The 22,270-nt window shown below is 59.5% G+C and overlaps 1 protein-coding gene across 1 annotated transcript in view; it reads left to right on the forward strand.

Moving 5' to 3' along the window:
- JPH2 (junctophilin 2) overlaps positions 1-10,590 on the forward strand; it is a 72,680-nt gene extending 62,090 nt beyond the window's left edge. The window contains 4 exon segments of the mRNA NM_001081998.1: positions 3,695-3,813; positions 6,533-7,254; positions 7,796-7,890; positions 10,461-10,590. Coding sequence (NP_001075467.1) covers positions 3,695-3,813; positions 6,533-7,254; positions 7,796-7,876 — 922 coding nt within the window. The 3' untranslated portion in view covers positions 7,877-7,890; positions 10,461-10,590.
- The last annotated feature ends 11,680 nt before the right edge of the window (positions 10,591-22,270 follow it).

Below are 22,270 nucleotides of genomic sequence, written 5' to 3' on the forward strand. Positions count from 1 at the left end.
GTGGGAGAGCACTGGGACCCCTGGCCTGAAGATTGGAGCGCTGGGAGCTGTCTTGGGGTCCAAAAGGCAGGGGTGGGGAAGAGGGGGCTGCCGAGGAGTTCCCTAGGGCCAGGCTGATGAGGGGGCAGAGGAGTGCGCGTGCTTCCTCCAACCCAGCAGTGCGCCCTGCCCTGGGCCCACTTCTGGCTGCCCATACAGGCCTGCAGTTGATCCCCAGAATCTTCTAGAAGTCTGGGTGGAAGCTGCCACTTCAGCCCGAGTCCCACAACGCGGCACTGCAAATGAGCGTCATTCGGCTCACAGCACCAAAAAAGGCATCTTCTTGGCTCAGCGCCGCCCCTCCTCCCCCACCGGGGTGTCAGGTTCCCAGGGAAGCGGCTCTGAAAAGTTGAGGACTTTGTCTCAGGGGCACCCGCGGGTGGGGGGAGGCAGAACTGCACCTGGGATCCACGTGGTCGCCCTCGGTTTTGTTTCCAATGTCACCGCCCTATGCTCTTCCTCCGTGGCTACCCCCACCACCACCACCACCATGTGGGCTGAGCAGGCTCAGGTGCTGCCTCTCACAGTGCCTCCAAGAGGGGAGAAGTATCGTGTCCACTTGACAGATGGAGAAACTGAGGCATGGAGTGAGGAGAGCCAGTGTCCTGGAGTCCCAGTGGGTGAGGACCAGAGGAGGGTGAGGTGAGAGAGGGACACAGCTCAGGAGCCAACCCAGTCCGTCCTTAACAATCTATGATTTGTTCAGCAAGGATTTTTTTTTTTCTTTTGGCATTTATTTGACTCATAAAAATACTGCAGTAAAATACGATTTATCTTGATTACTGGTTTTTCCTGGCCTCCCTGTAAATTTTGTACCTACGACGAGTGACTGTCCCCAGGCAGAGCCAAGATTGGAATCCAGGGCTGCCGATTCCAGAGCGGGGCCCTGCCTCTTCCCTCTGCTGCCCCCGTGCTCGGGCACGAGTTCACGGTCGGGCAGGAGTTCACGGCCACGTGTGTGTGTTCCTCCGTGCCCTCCTTCACTGGGCGGTGTGGCCGGGAGGTGCAGTGGAGAGTGCTGGGACCTAGAACTCAGGCAGTTCTGGGTTTGGCATCTCACTTCACACCTCCTGGAGTGGAAGAGGAATCACTGTGGTTAGAACAAAGCCCTGGAGCCGAGAACGCCGTGGTTGGAGGCTTCGCTCCATTGCGGGTTGTGTAACCTGGGGCGGGGTTCTTTCAAACGTTCTTGTTCTGTGTTTTTCTCCATCACATAGCTCCGGGCGGGGGGTGGGGGTGAGTGAATTCGTTTCTGTGAAGTCCTCGGTGTGCTGACTACTATTCTGCAGCCTTGAGCAAGGGTCTCCGAGTCTCAGTTTCCCCATCTGTGAAGTGGAGCCAGGGAAACACCACCTCAGAGGCCTGGCAAGGGTCAGAGGTGGCGGGGCGGGGTGGGGTGGGGGTGCTTGGTCGCCCCTGTCTGGGTGCACTGCTCTGCTGGACATGGAGACACAGGGGTGGGATCACTGTGAGTTGGCCTTGCAGTCACCCAAGGCACCAGATCTGGGCCTGTCTCAGGGCCTTTGCACATGCTCTCCTCACTGCCTGGTAAGATAGAGAGAGAGAGAAAGAGAGAGAGAGAGAGATAGGGATAGGTAGAGGTGGAGAGAGAGAGAGAGAGAGATCTTCCATCCACTGGCTCACTCCCTAAATAGCTGCAACAGCCAGGGCTGAGCAAGGCTGAAGCCAGGCACAGGAGCTTCATCCGGGTCCATCTTCTGCTGCTTTCCCAGGTGCATTAGCAGGGAGCTGGATCAGAAGAGCAGTCGGGACTCAGACTGGCACTCTGATAGAGGATGCTGGCGTGGCGAGTGGCACCTGCTGTGCCCCAGCCCTGGTTCCTATACTCTGTACTTAGTTCCGTGTTATTCAGGATTTTCTGTTCATTGTCCATTTCCCCCACCTTACAGTAAGGATGAGAGCCAGTGGCCTGGTCCACCAGCGTCTCAGTCGTCAGCTCCTGGTGGTGCCTGGCACATGCTCTAGGGTAGCTCAGAACACAGGGTGGGGTTGGGGCTCCAGCCATAACCACTTTGCATCCCCGCCTGGCTGTTCGTAAAGAGGGGGTGTTGTTGCTTAGGTGCCTCCGTCAGTCCAGCTGGAGTGTCTCTGGGACTCCACAGGAGAAGTGTGTGAGCTTTGGTCTGCTCGTGTCGATGGGCAGGCCCTCTGCTGCATGCAGTCGGTCACGGACTTGACCTTCCTTCCGCTGCATTTCTTAACTTGGGTCTGTGGATGGAGTGCAAGGGGCTTTGTGACTCTGGCCAGCGCTTTTAGGCTCGGTCCCCTAGAAACAGAACCGTAGATGGTGATTCCATGCGAGTGATTTATCGAGGAAGCACGTGGCAGAGGGGCGGAGGGAGGGAGGCCCTGGAGGGTTAGGAAGCCGCCAGGCTGTGACCTCGGCTGCAGACCTACTTCAGCCTGGCCCCCAAGAATTGCTCCACGCTGGCCCTCGCACGCTGCATTCCTTTTGGAGCAGGACGTGGCTGGCAGGTGCCCACTGGCTGCTGCTGTGGGCTGCCGCGGGCTGCCTGGGCAGGGCTGGCTGTGTCTTCACTTCTGGAACAAGGTGGCTTCTGTCGGTTGGCAGTTCTCTGGGAGCCGGGAGCCATTAGCAGGCACCACTGATAGCAGCAAGGGGAAGAGGCATGAACCTAGGGAAGGGATCAGGACAGGGCACCGGGAGCGTGCACTAAAGACGGGAGAGACAGCATCCGTAGTCTGCTCAGCCTCTGGCTGGAAGTTCACATTTCCTTCAGTGATGGAAGTGAGTGGTAAACAATGCCGGTATCGGCAGTGTCTGTGCCTTGTCGCCAGTCGTAATCGCCTCTGTTTTGATGTCATGTTACTGTCATTGCAAGCATCCTTGAAATATCCTTTGAGCTAATCTAAGCCTTAAAATTAAAGTCATTAATGCAGCTCATATGCTGCTGGATGTGTTAATAAAGAAGAACATAAAAATTTGTTCTTTTAAATATTTTGGTAGCAGAGTGGCGCTGTCGCTGCGTCCATTTTCCAAGAAGGGGCGCATGGGGCTCACCAGACTGCCCAAGGGGCCAGTGATGACAGAGATCCAGAGCCCTGTTCTGGGGCCTTCTTCTCTCTGCATTCAGCCAGCAACTGGAGAAACGCAGAGGGCATAGATTTTTTATGGACCAGGCCTGGAATAGCGGTACCCTGCCTTCCCATGATGCATTGGGCAGCGCTCAGACACCTGACACCACTGAAGTGCAAGGGAGCCTGGAACATGTAGTCTGGCATAGCAGTTTTGGCCACAGGCAGGGGCGGGCATTTGGCCTGCCCGTTAAGACAGGTCCCACGCCAGAGTGCCGGGGTTCAACACCCGGCACCGGCTCCTCATTCCATCTTCGTGCTGGGAGGCAGCGACGGTGACTGGAAGCAGCTGGGCTCCTGCCACCCGTCTGGGAGGCCTGGATTGAGTTCCAGCTCCGGCTTTGGCCTGGCCCAGCTCTGCAGGCGTTTGGGGAGGAAGCAGTGAGTAGGAGCTCTGTCTGTCTCTCTCTGCCTTTCAAATAAGTAACCAATTTTTAAAAACCCTCTGGCAGCCTGAGTGAAAGAACGCTCTGTAAAGTCTCCATGTGGGCTGGGGAGGGCTGACAGCACCCTGATCTCCCCCGTGTTGTCTTCTCAGGACAAGCCACGCCCGGGCCAAAGCCGAGGCAGCGGAACAGGCTGCCCTGGCTGCCAACCAGGAGTCCAACATCGCCCGCAGCTTGGCCCGGGAGCTGGCGCCGGACTTCTACCAGCCAGGTAGGCCCAGCCAGGCACGCGGCAGGCAGCCGCTGGGCGGATCCTTCCCCTCGCTTGGGGGACAGCTGAGATGCTCGGGGTGTCTGCATGAGTGCTGTGGGTTTTGGAAACTCTGGGACACGGCGCGCTTGGTACAGGTGTAGGATGGGTCAAGCGAGGGGCGGGGGAGGCACTTCCCTGCTAGAGGCTGAGCAGCGGGGGTGGGGGCAGCCCAGGCTGCAGTCACGGAAGTGGCTCCTTCCAACCTGTCTCTTTTCTCTGCTCCGAGACGACTGGAGCTGGGCTAGAGGATGAGGAGGCTCTGATGGCTGAGGAGCCAAAGATCCTTCCCGCCTCTGCTCGCGCTTTGTCGAGTGCGCGTTGGGTGCTGCCCAGGTGTCAGGACTAGGAGGGCCTTGGGGGACCTAACCCTAACCCTAACCACAACCCTAACCCTAACTAACCCTACCATAAACCTATCCCTACCCCTAACCTAACCCTAACTCTAACCCTAACTAACCCTATCTAACCCTAAACCTAACCCTAACACCAACCCTAACCCTAACCCTAATTAACCATAACCCCAACCCTAACATAACACTAACTAACCCAAACCCTAACCCTAACCTTACCCCTACCCCTACCCCAACCTAACCCTAACCTAACCGTAACCCTAACTAACCCTAACCCTAACCCTAACCCTAACTAACCCTAACCTAACACTAACCCTAACCTAACCATAACCTAACCCTAACCTAACCTAACCCTAACTAACCCTAACCCTAACCTAACCCTAACCTAACCCTACACCTAACCTAACCGTAACCCTAAGCTAACCTAACCATAACCCTAAATAACCCAAACCCGAACCCTAACCCTAACCTTACCCCTACCCCTAACCTAACCCTAAACTAACCCTAAGCTACCCCTAACCTACCCCTAACCTAACCCTAACCCTAACCACAACCCTAACCCTAACCCTAACTAACCCTACCATAAACCTACCCCTATCCCTAACCTAACCCTAAATCTAACCCTAACTAACCCCTATCTAACCCTAAACCTAACCCTAACCCTAACCCTAACTAACCCTAACCCTAAACCCAACCATAACCCTAACATAACCCTAACTAAACCAAACCCGAACCCTAACCCAAGCCTTACCCCTACCCCTAACCGAACCATAACCCTAACTAACCCAAACCCGAACCCTAACCCTAACCTTACCCCTACCCCTACCCCTACCCCAACCCTAACCTAACCCTAACCTAACCCTAAGCTACCCCTAACCTACCCCTACCCCACCCCTAACCTAACCCTAACCCTAAACCCAACCATAACCCTAACATAACCCTAACTAAACCAAACCCGAACCCTAACCCAAGCCTTACCCCTACCCCTAACCTAACCCTAACCTAACCGAACCATAACCCTAACTAACCCAAACCCGAACCCTAACCCTAACCTTACCCCTACCCCTACCCCTAACCCTAACCTAACCCTAAGCTACCTCTAACCTACCCCACCCCTAACCTAACCCTAACCCTAACCTAGCCCTAACCCTAACCTAACCCTAACCTAACCCTAACCCTAACCTTACCCCTAACCTCACCCTAACCTAACCCTAACCTAACCTAACCAGAATCTGGAAAGAACAGAGGATCACGGAGACAGCAGAGCAGGGCCAGAGCACAAGACTGCACATGGGCACGTCCTGCCTCCAGTGCTCACCAGCCGTGAGGCCTGGGCAAGTTCCCCAGGCTCTGCAAGCCCCAGCTTACTGATCTGGAGAATGGGAGGAAGAACGACCCTGCTGTCCCGGGCAGGGGTGAAATGCACGGGTGCTGCGGGCCCAGGCCCCGGGCGGCTCTTGGCCACTGCGGCTGCTGTTGCGCTGTGGTGATGCAACCTCACACAGCGCGATGAGTGGAGCTCAGGGGAAGCTCTCTGCTCACTTAGACAAGGGGGGGGGGGGGGTGTCAGGGAGGGCTGCTCCCAGGAGAGACCACTGGAGCCGAAGGCCAGATGAGGCCAGTGACGCTCAGACTTGACAGGTGGCCGGGCCCGCCCTGAGCTTCTCACTCAGTAGGTGCAGGGTGGGGCCCGGGAGCGCGCACCCCGCATCGGGATCAGGTGGTGTGGGTGTTGCTCAGCCCCAGGGAGCGCTGGTGGGACAGGATGGGCACTGGAGGCCGCCAGAGCAGGAAGTCCGTGTTCTCCACGCTGAAGGGTGTCAGGTGAGCCGCGTGGTCACTCTCGTGTTTTCTGGACATGACTGAAGCTGCAGCAAAGACTCCCAAGGGATACCCAGAAGCGCGGCTCTGCCTGGGAGATCAGTCACTGCTGGTCACAGCGCTCCCCCTGCTGGTGCCAGGAGGCGTAACAACCAGCCGGAGCCACAGCTGCACCTGCTCTTGCCGCCGGCACGGGGCTCGGCGCTCTGTGCATTCCCGCGTGAATCCTTCCATGGGCGTACATCAAGGAGGCAAGGCTAGGCCCGCTTTCCAGATAAGGAGAGGCGAGTGGCACGCTTAAGAACATCACCCAGGCGGCGTGGCTCTGGCCTTTGCCTGCTGTGAGGTTCACAGTAGGGGCAACCTCGTGGGGCGAAGCCGTGAAGCGACTTAGTATCTAAGGGTGCTTGGGAGCAGTGCCTGGCGCTCCACCAGGGCTGGGGTTGAGCGGCTGGCCCACGGGGCTCCCGGGTGCCAGACCAGCCTCGCGCCCTCGCCCCCGGCAGGTCCTGAATACCAGAAGCGCCGGCTGCTGCAGGAGATCCTGGAGCACTCCGAGAGCCTTTTGGAGCCGCCAGACCGGGGAGCCGCGGGCCTCCCGCAGCCGCCCCGCGAGAGCCCGCAGTTGCACGAGCGCGAGACCCCTCGGCCAGAGGGAGGGCCCCCGTCGCCGGCCGGGACGCCCCCGCAGCCCAAGCGGCCCCGGCCCGGCGCGTCCAAGGACGGCCTGCTGGGCCCCGGCGCCTGGAACGGCGAGCCCAGCGGCGGCGGCGGCGGCGGCGAGGGCAGCCGGCCGGCCACCCCGGCGGCGGCGGGCGCGGGCCGCCGCAGCCCCGCGCGCCCGGCCAGTGAGCACATGGCCATTGAGGCGCTGCAGGCACCGCCCGCACCGTCGCGGGAGCCCGAGGTGGCCCTGTACCGGGGCTACCACAGCTACGCCGTGCGCACCGCGCCGCCCGCACCGCCGCCCTTCGAGGACGACCCCCAGCCCGAGGCCGCCGACCCCGACTCCGCGCCCGCGTCCCCCGCCACCGCCCCGGGCCAGGCCCCCGCGCTCGGGAACCCTGAGCCCGCACCCGAGTCGCCGGCCAAGCTGGAGCCCAAGCCCATCGTGCCCAAGGCCAAGGCCCGCAAGACTGAGGCCCGAGGGCTGAGCAAGACCGGGGCCAAGAAGAAGGCCCGGAAGGAGGCAGCGCAGGCAGCCGAGGCGGAAGTGGAGGTCGAAGAGGTGAGCCTGCCGTCAGGGGCGGGGCGGCCAGGGTGGAGCCAGGTGAACGGGCAGGGGCCACGTTCAGCTGAGGGTGTCCTTGGCCTGAAGGGGGGAGGGTTCTGGGGCCCAGAGGACACCAGAGACCGCCCACTTTGAGTGAGTGCCTTAGCACCTGGGATCCCCTCAGCAAGGCAGTTCTTGCAGCAGGGGCAGCTGGGGGAAGGGCACCCCTGCCAGGTCACGGCAGCATCAGCTACCAGGTATAGCAGGGAGGGCTTCCTGGAGGCGGAGGAAGGGCCCAGCAGCCCTGCTGGCTTACAGGTGGCTGGGAGCCAGGAGCAGCAGCTCTGGGAGACCAGGGGATGCTTCTCCGTAGGAGCTGTGGCCAGGAAGGCTGCAGGCCCACTCCGTCCACTGAGTATTCTTGGGCACTCTCTTGTCGCTCTGTGGACCGTCAAGGACCCGGATCCTTATTTCCCAGAATCCTTCTGGCCCTGACAGAGAATGTGCCGAGGCTCGGAGGTGCTGGGCACTCAGGCAGCCTCTGTCCCCGTTCCAGGTCCCCAACACCGTCCTCATCTGCATGGTGATCCTGCTGAACATTGGCCTGGCCATCCTCTTCGTGCACCTCCTGACCTGAGCCTCATTCTCCAGGTGCAACGGGGGCGGGGCTCCCTGGGTGGGGCGGGGCTCCCGGGGCAGGGCGGGGCGGGGAACACTGGGTCTGGCTCTGCCAAGGCAGCCACGGGTGGGGCACGAGATTCAGAAATCTACAGCAGGTGACTTGGTAAGTTGCTAATTCTGTGTGGCCCACAGATGATGTTATAAGTACCCAAATAGCCCTTGGCAGACAACAGTCCCCCCAACCCCTGCTGGGTGTCCTGTGACTAATTAGGGCCACCCCAGGAGAAGCAGGGACCCAGAGTGTGGGCGGGACGGACCAGACCCTCCCCAGAACGCACACACACATGCACTTGCACACGCACACACACGCACGCGCACGCACACGCATGCACATGCACCCTCCATTGGTCCCTGCAGAGCACCTGCTCTCTGCCAGGTGAGCACACAGGGCTTCACTCACTCATTCATTCACTCATTCATTCATTCAGTTGGCCCACATTTTCCAAGCAGGTGCTCTGTTGGGATCTAGGGGTACAGCTGGCACTCAACTCCTGCCCTAAGATACGGAGTGAACGCCAGGAGGGCTGACCTACAGCTCACGATGGAAAAGTCCTGCTGTTCCAACCCCACGCTGAGCAGTTCTGGATGCTGGGACCCTCCTCCCTTCCCTCCTCTCTCTCACACCCCTGTCTTCAGTCCCTCTGCCTCCCCAGCCCTCACCCCCCACACTTGGTGCCATGCCAGTGTCCCCACGACTGAAGCTGGGGGCCAGGGTAAGGCTCTGTGACAAGGGCTGGAGGAGAGTGGGCCCCGCTGGTCTCTGGGTCAAGTGTGCATGTGACAAGTGAAACCTTTGTCTTGCGGGGCCAGCCTTGGCAGCCCTGTCCTGTGCTTGCTTATGCACATGGAGTTTCTGCCTCTTGCCCTGCCCCCACCACACTCCATTCTTTGACCCTAGCTTAGGGTCCCGCTCAGGGACCATACCAGCCTCATAGGCACAGCTCTGGGGGTGAATGCTGAGCTCTGTGGGTTCCCCTGCTTCCTACAGGACCTGGGAGCCCATGCTGCAGGCGCTGATGGCTTCAGTGACCTTAAGAATGAAAAAGAGTGACGCAGACTGGGGGAGGGGTGGGGAGAGTGTACAAGCAAGGGAACAGCAGGTGCACGTGAGCAGAGGCGGGCATCCTGGGGCTAGGAGCGTTCTCCGGAACTTGGTTCTCATCCTGTGGAGCTTCAGTGTCCAAGGGCGAGGCTGCGGGGTGGCGGTGGGGATGGAGGGAAGGGGGGATGGGGGTGGAGGGCAGGGGAGATGGGGGTGGAGGGCAGGGAGATGGGGGTGGAGGGCAGGGGGATGGGGGTGGAGGGCAGGGGGATGGGGTGGAGGGCAGGGAGATGGGTGGAGGGCAGGGGGATGGGTGGAGGGCAGGGGGATGGGGGTGGAGGGCAGGGAGATGGGGGTGGAGGGCAGGGGAGATGGGTGGAGGGCAGGGAGATGGGTGGAGGGCAGGGAGATGGGGGTGGAGGGCAGGGGGATGGGGGTGGAGGGCAGGGGAGATGGGGGTGGAGGGCAGGGAGATGGGGGTGGAGGGCAGGGGAGATGGGGGTGGAGGGCAGGGGGATGGGGGTGGAGGGCAGGGGAGATGGGTGGAGGGCAGGGAGATGGGGGTGGAGGGCAGGGGGATGGGGGTGGAGGGCAGGGGGATGGGGGTGGAGGGCAGGGGGATGGGTGGAGGGCAGGGGGATGGGGGTGGAGGGCAGGGAGATGGGTGGAGGGCAGGGGGATGGGGTGGAGGGCAGGGGGATGGGTGGAGGGCAGGGGGATGGGGGTGGAGGGCAGGGAGATGGGTGGAGGGCAGGGGGATGGGGTGGAGGGCAGGGGGATGGGGGTGGAGGGCAGGGGAGATGGGGGTGGAGGGCAGGGGGATGGGTGGAGGGCAGGGGGATGGGGGTGGAGGGCAGGGGAGATGGGGGTGGAGGGCAGGGGGATGGGTGGAGGGCAGGGGAGATGAGTGGAGGGCAGGGGAGATGGGGGTGGAGGGCAGGGGAGATGGGTGGAGGGCAGGGAGATGGGTGGAGGGCAGGGGGATGGGTGGAGGGCAGGGAGATGGGAGTGGAGGGCAGGGGAGATGGGGGTGGAGGGCAGGGGGATGGGGGTGGAGGGCAGGGGAGATGGGGGTGGAGGGCAGGGGAGATAGGTGTAGGGCAGGGAGATGGGGGTGTAGGGCAGGGGAGATGAGGGTGGAGGGCAGGGAGATGGGGGTGGAGGGCAGGGGGATGGGGGTGGAGGGCAGGGAGATGGGGGTGGAGGGCAGGGGAGATAGGTGTAGGGCAGGGAGATGGGGGTGTAGGGCAGGGGAGATGAGGGTGGAGGGCAGGGAGATGGGGGTGGAGGGCAGGGGGATGGGGGTGGAGGGCAGGGGAGATGGGTGGAGGACAGGGAGATGGGAGTGGAGGGCAGGGGAGATGAGGGTGGAGGGCAGGGGGATGGGTGGAGGGCAGGGAGATGGGATTTTGCTCTGGAGAGCAAGCCTGAGGCGTTGGCAGCACCCCGCCCCGGACGCCCCGGCTCCCTTAGCCTCACCCTGCCACTGTCTTTGCAGAGCCGGGAGTCCCTGCTGAGGATGCCAGGACCCATCTTTGTGCAGTGCCAAGCAGGTGGCAGCGGAGGACTGGACTCGACCTGGAGCCCCGGGCCAGCTCAGTGCCGCACACGAACGTTTAAGGAGGTCTCCCGTGGCACCCCTGCTTGGTGGCGGTGTCCCGAAGAATAGAATGTGCTAGACCCTCCAGGAGTGCTCTGCCCAGGGCAAGGGGGGCCTGAGAGTCCTGGCCAGCCCCTGCCCCCCCTCACCTCCCCCAGGTCACCCGTCCCTGGGCTTTTCTGCTTTTCCGGACAAATCACCCAACCAGGATGTTCACGCTGAATCTCCCCCTTCCTGTACCCTGCCCCCACTTTGACTTCCCCGAATGGAGGGCTGAGAGTTCCCGGGAAAGCTGGGGTGTAGAGGGGCTGACCAGGGAGACCGTGGCCCAGCACACAGTCTGCCCCTCGCTCACAGATGTCCCGGATGAGAGTGGAGGAAGCCGACAGGCTCAGCCTGACCATCCCTGGGCTCAGTGCTCTGTCTCCTCCCCCTCTGCACCAGAAGAGGCAATGGGAGCCCTTGGCTGGGAGGCTGGTGCCCTGGGGAGGGTGGGGGGTGGCGCCGGGGGAGGGGCGTGGGGAGAGGGGAGAGGTTAAGGCACAGTGGTGGTGGTCCCTGGTTTTGTGTGTCTGAGCCTGAGCCTGCCCCTGAGGGCTCCAGTGCACTTGGGGCCACCGTGCAAGAGCCCTGGGGAGCCAGAGCTCCTGGGGTGCCTGGGTCAGACTGTCAGGTGCTCCTGCGGGCTGTGTCCGACTGGGCTCCAGCCGGGAGTCATCCTGCAATCCTGAGCCCCTTCGGTTTGCTTGGCAGAGGATGATCCTTGCATGTTTGGCCTCACGCTGGGTCTCTGGGCCCTCCTGCTTGCTGGGGTGGGGGTGGGGGGCTGAGGCCCCGGAGGACGGAGGGAAAGGGCTTCCAGGCTGCTTCCATGCCAGGGGGTGCCGGCGTCCGGGAGGAGCTGGAGGGAGCTGCGGCTGTGCGGCCTGGCTTTCTCCCGACCTCTGGGGCTGCGGCGCGGTGGCTGGGCCTCCCCCAGGCCAGCTCTGGGGCCTGGACGTTTGCTGCCGAGGGGCCGGCCTGCCCATTCCCCACTCAGCACCCAGAGGCCTCCCCCCTGCCAGTTTCACACTTGCTGTTCACAGCCCTGCAGTGGGCCCGCGGCTCGGCTCGGAGGGACTCCCGGACTGCATTTCAGCCAAGAGGAGCCGGCGGATCCCCCGCCCCCCAACGTGGCGGCCAGCCCAGCCTGCTCTGCCCCTGTGTGTGGGCTGCTCTGGACTCCCAGGGGGTGGGGGGGCTGGGGGCACTGCCTGGGACACAGCCCCCAGGCCCGGCCCCGAGGTACTTACTCTGGTCTGCTCTGTCTGGTCCCGTGCTGGGGACAGGCCTTTGGCTGCCGGAGCTCCCGGGCTGCTTTGGGGCTGGCGCTGGGTGAAGTTCAGGACGCTGCAGTCTGACGATAATAAACCCGCATCTGCTCACGGGCTCTGGCCGGGCTGCAGTGCCTGTCTGTGGGCCCAGGACAGGGGTCAGGCGGAGGGAGGGCAGCCGAGGGGCTGGAGAACCCTGCATCCTGCCGGCCCGTGCTCTCCGAAGAAGATCCCATACCCTGCTTGAGGGCAGCTGTGGGGCTTCCAGAAGTTTATCTACCATTTACAGTAAAAGCAAGAGCCTGCCCTTTGAGGCGGAGCCCTCTACCCCACCCTGCCCCGGGGGCTGCCGTCGTGGCCCAGCCACGGTCTACACTTCCCTGAGCCTCAGTGTCCTCATCTGTAAAGTGGGGATACTCACGGCACCTGCCTCTGGGGGTGGGGGTGCAGGGACGACTCGCTCCCTGCCGAAGCACACAGAGTGGCCAGCCGTAGAAAGCAGGGCTGCGGGTGGTCCTGGCACCAGTTTCACAGAATGTCCTGGTCGGCAGGGACCCAGATGCTGTCCCCACCTCTCAGGCTCAGAGGAGCAGAGACTTCCCAAGGCCACACACACAGTGAGTGGGGGGCAGGAGAGCTGTTCTCTTGATGGTGCCCATTAAGGTCCTCCCAAAGCCATGGTCCCCGGGAGAGGGTGGGGAGGGCGCAGTGCAGGTGCGCCCAGGAGTGATTGGCTGACAGGAGCCCTGGCTCTGCCCCCAGCGATGCCACTGACTTGCTGTGTCCCCTGGGCGCCCACCTTCCCTCTGTGCCTCCATTCCTCTCTCTCCCAGGTGGCTGTAAACCTGGTCCCATGGCCTCCTGCCCCAGCCAGAGTTGTGAGAGTCAAATGAGGTCTGCACAGCCCTGGGATGATCCAGGGAGCCTGAGGAGGGAGGGGTGGCAAGAGTTGGGGGGTGAGACAGGAATTGTGGTATGCGGAGATTTGATAAAACTTGCAGTAGGGGAGGGGGAGGCCGCCAGCCTGGTCAGCTGGTGAGCAGAGGGTGTGTGTGTGGGGTGTGTGTGTGTGTGTGTGTGTGTGTGTGTGTTGAGTGGGAGCACAGGATGCCTGCATTAGAATCCCCCTCTCCAGCCCCAGGACTGGACAATCAGGTAAGGTTGGCTGGAGTCTGGCGCCCCCTGGTGGCTCGGGCCCGGGACACACGCCGGCTTTGCCTTCATTCCTTATTGGTGCTCAGCAGCTCTGGGGAGCGAGCGCGACCTGTTCCCTGTCACATCGTGGATGCATTGAAGGTGTTCTGTACGGAGCTTGGGTGGGGTTCCTGGCTCCTGGCTTCTGCCTAGCCAAGCCTCAACCACTGAGGCCGTATGGGGTGTGGACTCGCAGATAGGCGATCTGTTTTTCAAATAACCACCCAAGTAAGTTTAATAATAATAATCACATTGATACAAATGTATAGAATTATTTAATTCTTACAGCAAGGAGCATAAGTTACATATATCAACAGTAAGTGTATCTGAAAACCTGTGAGTAGAGAATGGTTACAGTATGGGAAATTTATATAAAAGTTTAAAACATGCACAGAAATATGTTAATTATGGCTATTTACATACTTGCAGGTTATAGTTAATGTATAGAAATAGTTTTTCTTTATTTGAAACAGACACAGAGCTCTCGTCTGCTGCCTCACTTCACTCCCCATGCGCCCACCATGGCTGGGGCCAGCCCGGGAACTCAACCCAGGCTTTCCCGTGGGTGGCAGAGGCACGTGACTCACCGGAGCCATCGCTGCTTCCTCCCGGGGGCTGCGTGGCAGGAAGCTGGAGTCAGGCCCCGGGGCCGGGAACGGGAGCTAAGCTAAGTGCCGAGGCACTTCAAATATTTCAGAATATTTCACAAAAAGATCGAATTTGACCCACAATTTTGCTTAAACACAGATTAAGCATCCCCAAGTCAAAAATGTGAAATCCAAAAATGCCCCCAAATCTGCAGCATTTTGAGTCCCACCCATGGTGCTACGGTGGAAAATGCCACGCCATGGAACTTTGCTCCACGCGTGGAATGATTTGCCACGTGGTGTAAGATCAGCTGTGGGCTGTGTGCATAAGAGGTCTGGGAAGCACAAACGAATTCCGTGTTTAGACACGGGTCCCTTTGCCAAGGCGTCTCATTATGTGTGCGCACGTATTCCCAAACATGACAAACATCGGGAATAAAAAACACTTCCGATCTCAAGCACACAGACTAAGGGACCCGATCCTGGATGAAAAAGTCAGCCCTCGAAGGGCTTAGGTTGTGGGAAGAGGAGAAGCCCTTGGCAGCCCTGCCTGTGTGTGCTGGTGCCCGATGGCCATGGCCACCAAGCAGGGCTGGGGCGTACATTAGAAGAAGGAGCCTCTCCCTCCAGTCATTTCTTTTAAAATTAGTGTTCCCTGAGAGCCGCAGAGACACACACACACACACACAGGAGCTCCCAGTGGCTGGCTGAATCCCAAAATGCCCATAAAGACGGGGGTGCTAGGCAGGTCCAAAGCTGGGAGCCGGGACCTCAGTCGTGTTTTCCCAGCCAATACCTGCTGTCTCCCAGGAGCCCCAGCAGCAGGAAGCTGGGATCAGCAGCCAGAGCTGGGACAGGAACCCAGGCCCTGCAATACCAGGCCTGGGTGTTCCAACAGCCGACAAGTGCCTGCCCCTGCAGTCTTGTCTTTTTTTTTTTTTTTTTTTTTTTTTTTACAGGCAGAGTGGACAGTGAGAGAGAGAGACAGAGAGAAAGGTCTTCCTTTTGCCGTTGGTTCACCCTCCAATGGCCGCCGCGGCCGGCGCGCTGCGGCCGGCGCACCGCGCTGATCCGATGGCAGGAGCCAGGAGCCAGGTGCTTTTCCTGGTCTCCCATGGGGTGCAGGGCCCAAGCACCTGGGCCATCCTCCACTGCACTCCCTGGCCACAGCAGAGGGCTGGCCTGGAAGAGGGGCAACCGGGACAGAATCCGGCGCCCCGACCGGGACTAGAACCCGGTGTGCCGGCGCCGCTAGGCGGAGGATTAGCCTAGTGAGCCGCGGCGCCGGCCTAGTCTTGTCTTAAACCACCGAGTCACTGCCCAGCCTGGCTGGCCAGAGGCAGCCCTGGGGAAAGGTGGGGCCCAGGAGGGACCGTCCCTCCAGGTATGTGGAGGGACAAGAGTCACGGCCTGAGTCAAGGGTAGGAGAGGGAGAGGGTGTGGAGGCCCCGGCACTGGGGCATAGATAGTAGCAGCCAATGTACTAACAGCAGTCTCAGCGATAGAGTATTTTTGTCACATATACACCATAAAAGGAACACAGGACACGTATGCATGACTCTGGAGATGAAGCTCAAAAAATGAGTTTGAGAAAAATAAACCATATGCAAAGGATGCCAAGAGGAGAGTCTGTTTATATAAAGTTACAGAGTGGGCACACTCAGCTTACAGTGATAAAAGTCAGGGTTGTGGTTGCCAGGGGTGGTGGTGGGGAGAGGGGTGGAGCTATCGATGAAGAAGGGGCTCGGGGTTTTCAGGGGCGATGCCCCTGCACCATCTGGATCTGGGTAGTGTGGCAGAGAGGGCCTTGTGAAAACTCACCAATTAGAAACAAATGAAACACACGCAAAGCCATCTTGCTGTTTTAACACTTTACTTATTTGAAAGACAGAGAGAGAGAGATCTGCTGGATTACTCCCCAAATGCCTGCAACAGCCAAGGACTGGGCCAGGCTGAAGCCAGGGGCATGGAATTCCATCCATGTCTCCCTCGTGGGTGGCAGGGACCCAAGGACCAGGGCCATCACCTGCTGCCTCCCAGGGTGCACCTTGGCAGGAAGCTGGAATCAGAAGAATCTGGACTTGAACCCAGGTACCCTGATATGGGATGCGGGCTTCCCGAGCAAGGTCCTAACTGCTGTGCCAAACGCCCGCCCTTGTCCTTTCATACAAACGTCCACGGCTTGCACAAGGTGCAAGAAGCCAGGCAGACCTTGAGCTGCCGAGGCGAGCTCAGCAGCACACACGTGGGCCTCTGGCTGCAGTATGCTCACACGCCCCCTGACAGCAGTGTCAAGGCCAGAGTGAGGGGAACCTGCTGTGCCCAGCGTGTGGCATGGCGGGGCTGCCAGCATGCCCCCTGGGATCAGGAGGGAGCCCGAGATCCTGCCTCTGCCACTCATAAGTTAGTCCATGCCTGCCAGGGTCCCCTTAGATATTTCTGCAGTGCCCAACCTGGACACCTGGACACTCATGTCTTACCTGTTTGAATCCAAAACCCACCCAGGACAAACCGTGAGCTTCAGGCCATTTTTTCTGCATTTCTCGGCTGGTGTTGGTTGGGCTGTATTGTGGTTTGAATCCTCCAGCTCAGATCCACAACAAATGAGCCGCCAGAGGTCCTGGATCTGGACCGGGGCTCACTCATAAACTACAGCTACAGGTCCAGGTCCCATGATCTCAGGGGGGCGGGGCCTACAAGTCTCAAGCCCAGTGTGAGGTGTCCCAAAGAGGTGGGCTGCCCCTGAAGGCCGTCAGGGAGCGGGCCGGTGCCCCCACGGTTCCGCAGGCTCCTCTCGTGGAGTCAGCCTGGCCCGAGGACTTGTTTACCCCGTGGTTTTCAATCCTGGGTCAGTCTTCCTCCCAGGGGACACTAGCACTGTCCAGGGACGCTTTGTCTCATCGTGTCCTGGTGGGGGTGGCACCTGTGCTGCTGACACCCAGGAGGTGGAGGCCAGGGTTTGGCTAAACATCTGGCATGGGGTTGGCATCGTGGGCTAATGGGGGGAGCTGCCGTTTGCACCACTGGCACCCCGTATCAGAGCACTGGTTCAAACTCTGGCTGCTCCGCTTCTCATCCAGCTCCCTGCTGCACCGGGAAGGCAGCAGAAGGTGGGCCAAGGGCTTGGGCTCCTGCACCCACGTGGGAGACCCGGATGTAGTTCCTGGCTCCTGGCTTTTGGTTACGTGGGGAGTGAACCAGAGGATGGACAATCTCTCTCCCTTCCTCTTTCTCTCTGTTGCTCTGCCTTTCAAATACATACACACACCCACACACACACCATACATACACACATACACACACACACATATGCACATGTACAGATACATACACACATGTATATACACACATATACATACACATACACAAATACACATAAACATGCATCTATATACACACCACACACACATATATACATCATACATACACACATATGTACACATCAATCTTTTCAAGACAAATCATCCCGACGTGCTCAGAGCCATATCCTCCCTCGCTCCCCCGCCCCCGCCCAGGCAAGCCCCTTCATGCGTTCAGAGCCCCTGGGCTGAGCAGCCCCGCTGTGAGCAGGGGACGGTGGCAGTGACACTGGGTGCCCAGGTGCCATGCGTGCCCGTCCCCAGGCTGCCACAGGAGCGCGTTCTCGCCCAGCTGCGGAGGCTGGGAGGCTGCCTCTGAGCTGTGACAGGATGGGCTCCTTCCGGAAGCTCCGAGGACCGTTCTGTCCCTGCCTCTGTCCTGGGTGCTGGCGACACCTGGCGGTGTGAGCACAGATTCCCTCCCCACCTGGCTCTCCTAGGACCCCGTCCCCTCTGTCCCCTGCTCACCCTCTGGCCTTCTCTGCAGGACACTTGGCATGGAGTTAGGCTCTGCGCTCACCCTGGTGCCCTTGCCTCAAGACGTTCCATCTGCAAAGACCCTGTTTTCAAGTCGGGTCATGTTCTGAGGTTCTAGACGGACACGAACTCGGAGGGGACGCCACGCAGGCCACCACGTGCAGGAAGCCCTGTATCCTCCCCACCAGGATGCTATGAGCACGCCCCAGCTCACCCCCTGGACAGCCCACCAGGGCTGCCCATCCACCCCCGGGTGTCTCAGCCATCCCAGCTGAGCCTGGATACAGAAGCCGTCCTGTATGTGCCGGCTCAGCCGCCCTTGTCCGTCCCTAAGCGTGTGTTGCAGGAGACCCACCTAGCAGCCCACGCAGTCGCAACAATTGTAAGCTGTCAGCTTTGAGGCACAGAAGGGCTCTGCGATGGACCCGTGACACTGGCCAGGCTGGTGACGGTCTTGGCCACCCTCTGGCGGGCCCAGTCACTTCCTCTCTCAGATCCGTGGTGCAGCTGAACCCAGAACTCCGAGGCACCGGCCTTTTCCCTGCTACCACCCCAGTCGCGGCAGCCTTAGGGCCCCGGTCGTCCCAGGGGCGCCTTGCTGCGCATTTCCCCTCGCAGCCTGCAGGGGGAGCCAGAGCAGAAGTCCTCAGCCTCCCTCCTGGGGTCCCTAGTGTGGCTTTTCAGATGAGTAGCTCCAAGTAGCTGGCCAGGCGGTGCACCTACTTTGGGAGACACTCTGGTGCCGCTTCCTGAAGTGAAACATATTCTACCGTGCGATCCAGGCTCTCCACTCCCACGTCCCTACCCAGAATACATGAAAGCATATGTCCAGAAAAGCTGTGCGGGAATGTTTGTGCAGCTTGCAGTGTCATTGCCAAAAGCCAGCCACACCGCCTCCGACTCTCAGAGGACAAAAATGGAAAACACAAAAAAAACAAACAAAGAGCCACGCCCAGCTGTGCTCTCCCCCGGCCTCGCGGGTCATCAGGCCGCACCAGCTGCCTTTGCACGCCTTGCTGCTCAGGGAATGCAGCCGTCACGTGAGCGGCACGTTCAGAACACGGCTATTATAGGAAATTCTAGAAAAAGCAAAAGCCAGCTCTAGTGACACGGATCAGAGCAGGGCGGGCTTGGGGCGGCGGGGGCGGGACTGTGAGGAAACTTTGGGAGTGAAGGGCTGGTGACCACCCATGCATATGCCCAACCTCTTCCATCTGTCCACCGAAAGCTTGGGAATTTTAAGTTAAACTTCAATTAAATGCTTAAAAGTGTTTTAAAAAAACTTTTAAATAAAATTTAAGATATTTTAATTATTGATTTAATATTCCTAGTTTCATGTTTCAAATTTTCATTTGTTTGAAAGACAGATGGGGCCGGAGCTGTGCCATAGAGGGTAAAGCCGCTGCCTGCAAAGCCAGCATCCCGTATGGGCTCCGGTTCAAGTCCCGGCTGCTCCATTTCCGATCCAGCTCCTTGCTGAAGCACTGGGAAAGCAGCAGAGGATGGCCCAAGTGCTTGGGCCCCTGCACCCACATGGGAGACCCGGAGGAAGCTCCTGGCTTCAGCCCAGCCCAGCCCAGCCTCAGCTATTACAGCCGTTTGGGGAGTGAGCCGTCTAGTGGAAGATCTCTCTCTCTTTCTGTGTCTCTCCCTTTGTCTCTGTAACTCTGCCTTACAAATGAACAGAACAAATCTTTAACAGAAAAGAAAGAAATAGAGAGAGGAGAGGAGAGGAGAGAGAGAGAGAAAGAGAGGAGAGAGAGAGAGGAGAGAGAGAGAGAGAAAGAGAGGAGAGAGAGAGGAGAGAGGAGAAAGGAGAGAGAGAGAGGAGAGAGAGGGGAGAGGAGAGGAGAGAGGAGAAAGGAGAGAGAGAGGGGAGAGGAGAGGAGAGAGGAGAGAGAGAAAGAAAGAGAGGAGAAAAAGAGAGGAGAGAAAGAGGAGAGAGAGAGAAAGGAGAGAAAGAGAGGAGAGAGGAGAGAGAGAGAGAGGAGAGAGAGAGGAGAGAGAGAGAGGAGAGAGAGGGGGGGGAGAGAGAGAGGAGAGAGAGAGAGAGGAGAGAGAGAGAGAGAGAGAGAGAGAGAAGAGAGAGAGAGAGGCTGAGAGGAAGAGCTTCCGTCCGCTGGTTCACTCCCCAAACGCCTGCAATGTTCAGTGCTGGCTGCTGGGACATTAGAGGGCCACAGCTCAGCCCAGGTCTCCACCCGTGTGGTAGGGACCCAGGCTCCTGAGCCAGCCCCCCTGCCTCCCAGGGCGCCCGCGAGCAGGAAGCTGGAATTGGCAGTGGGGCTGGGACTCCGACCCAGGCCCCTGGTAAGGAATGCAGGTCTCCTAGGCGGCCTCTTAGCTGCTGCCCCCAACTCCCCACCCCTTAGGATGGTTCACAAAGCACAGAGGAGCCGCCGAGGAAGGCGCCTGTCCACCTGCCAGTGCGTGAACGCCCTGGGTCTCAGCGACCCCCACAGCTGCTCGGTGGGGAGCAGGCCCCGAGTCGGGGGTGAAGAGAGCGCCCATCACTGGGCAAGCCCTGGCGGGCGCCAGACTGCCTCGTCCCCACCCCCACCTCCACCCCTGCCCCAACCCGCTCCGCGACCCGCCAGCTCTGACCCGCGCGGGCGGCTAGCCCCTCCGTGCCTCCAAAGCCCCTTTCCCAAGGACGTACGCACGCCACTGTTGCGTTCTCGACTCTGGGGGCCCCGCGGAGGCCCCTCGCCCGAGGTTTCCAGACCCTCAGTGCTTGGGTTATCGGCGGGGATGGCGTAGGGGAGGCTGCTCCGGGGGCAGCTGGAGGGCAGGTCTGGCCGGAGCTCCTCTCTGGGGGTGGCTGTGCCGGCCTGCAGGTGGGCGCAGTGCAGCAATGAACAACGCAGGGTGTCCCCCCCGCCCCCCGGGAGGGAAGCAGCTGGGAAACTCACGCTCACCCGGGAGCCTGGGATGGAGTTCCTTGCAGAGACTTTGAGTTTGAATGAGGGTTCCGGAGAGAGCAGTGCCCAGCCCCGGGGACTCTTGTGCCTCGATGGAATTCTGAGCGTCCACCCGGGGGTAACCCCTTCTCACCACCCAATCAAATAAATCCTGACACACGGGGCCCCGCCTGTCTCACCTGCTCACAGCGGGAGGGATGTTGGCCACGCAAGGCCCAGGACGCTCTGAATTCTGGGATCCTGCTGGCTTCTCGCTAGAGCCATCCTGGGCTCATAGCCCGCACCTCCTAAATGCTAACTGCATGCGGCATGATACTATACTGTCTCATTAAATTGTCAGAGCCGCCCCGCGGCGGGTAGAACATGGAGACTAAGTGTGCAAGTGAACAACGTGTGTCACCTGCAGATAGCAGAACTGCATTCAAGGCGCCGCGGCTCAAGAGGCTAATCCTCCGCCTGCGGCGCCGGCACCCCGGGTTCTAGTCCCGGTCACTCCTCTGCCAGTCCAGCTCTCTGCTGTGGCCCGGGAAGGCAGTGGAGGATGGCCCAAGTGTTTGGGCCCTGCACCCGCATGGGAGACCAGGAGAAGCACCTGGCTCCTGGCTTCGGATCAGTGTGGTGCGCCGGCCACAGTGGCCACTGGGAGGGGGTGAACCAACGGAAAAGGAAGACCTTTCTCTCTGTCTCTCTCTCACTGTCCACTCTGCCTATCAAAAAAACAAAACAAAACAAAACAAAAAAAAACCTCTGGAACTCCCAACCCTGCTCCTAACCATTCTTATGGCTGCTACATATGCAGTTCTTGATGATGACCACCAGGAGGAGCCACCACCCCACACGAGAGTGAGCTCATCAATTTGCTCTACAAGAAAGATTGTTTAAAAATAATCACCACGGCTACTCTCTCATTTACCACAATAATAGTAGTAGTAGTAGTAATGATAATAGCTGCTGTTAACGGAGTGCCAGCTCCATCTCGACCCGGGCTCACTGCTTAGCCTGATTACCGACATCTCTCACAGCGGCTCTAGATTGGAGACACAATTGTTTTACAGATGAGAAGCAAAGATTCAACATCAGGCCTGTGTGACTGTCGCAGAGCCCATGCCATTCACCATGTCTTCCCCGGAAACCACAGACTAGATGGTCTGGGGTGCATTTCACTGGAAAACCTGGCAATTTTGGCAAACTTAGGTGTGTGTTTGGTTTTTGTTTGGGGCTAGCATGGTGGTTTTTTTTTTTTTTTTTTAAGATTTATTTTATTTGAAAGGTAGAGCTACAGAGAGAGTGAGAGAGCGAGAGCGAGAGAGAGAGAGAGAGAGAGAGCAAGAGAGAGAGAGAGAGAGATCTTCCATCAATCAGTTAACTCCTTTATGGCTGCAAGGGCCAGGATTAGGCCAGGCCAAAGCCAGGAGCCAGGAGCTTCATCTGGGTCTCCCACATGGGTGCAGGGGCCTAAGCACTTGGGCCATCTTCTGCTGCTTTTCCAGGTGCATTAGCAGGGAGCTGGACTGGCAGAGGAACAGCTGGGGCTGGAACCGGCACCCATACGGGATGCTGGTGCTTTGAGCAGCTTCACTCACTGTGCCGCAATGCCAGACCCTGGCACGGTGTTTATTATCCATCAACTTTAAATGCCTGTAGGCAGAGCGGTCATGTTCTGCTTAGCCACAGTCCCCACCACGCCCTCCTGCCCCTTCCTTTGTGTGCAGCAGGATCATCTGGGGACCTTGGCCATGGCCCCAGCTGCTCCTGCTAAGGCTACAGTGGTGCATGGGGACATCCGCAGAAGGCACTTGGTACCAGGATGGGTGAGGGGTGCCGGATCTGGGGCCAGCTCTGTAGACAGTGGGGACA

The sequence above is a fragment of the Oryctolagus cuniculus genome, chromosome 11, assembly GCF_964237555.1.
Source record: "Oryctolagus cuniculus chromosome 11, mOryCun1.1, whole genome shotgun sequence".
In the NCBI taxonomy this organism is placed as follows: domain Eukaryota; kingdom Metazoa; phylum Chordata; class Mammalia; order Lagomorpha; family Leporidae; genus Oryctolagus; species Oryctolagus cuniculus.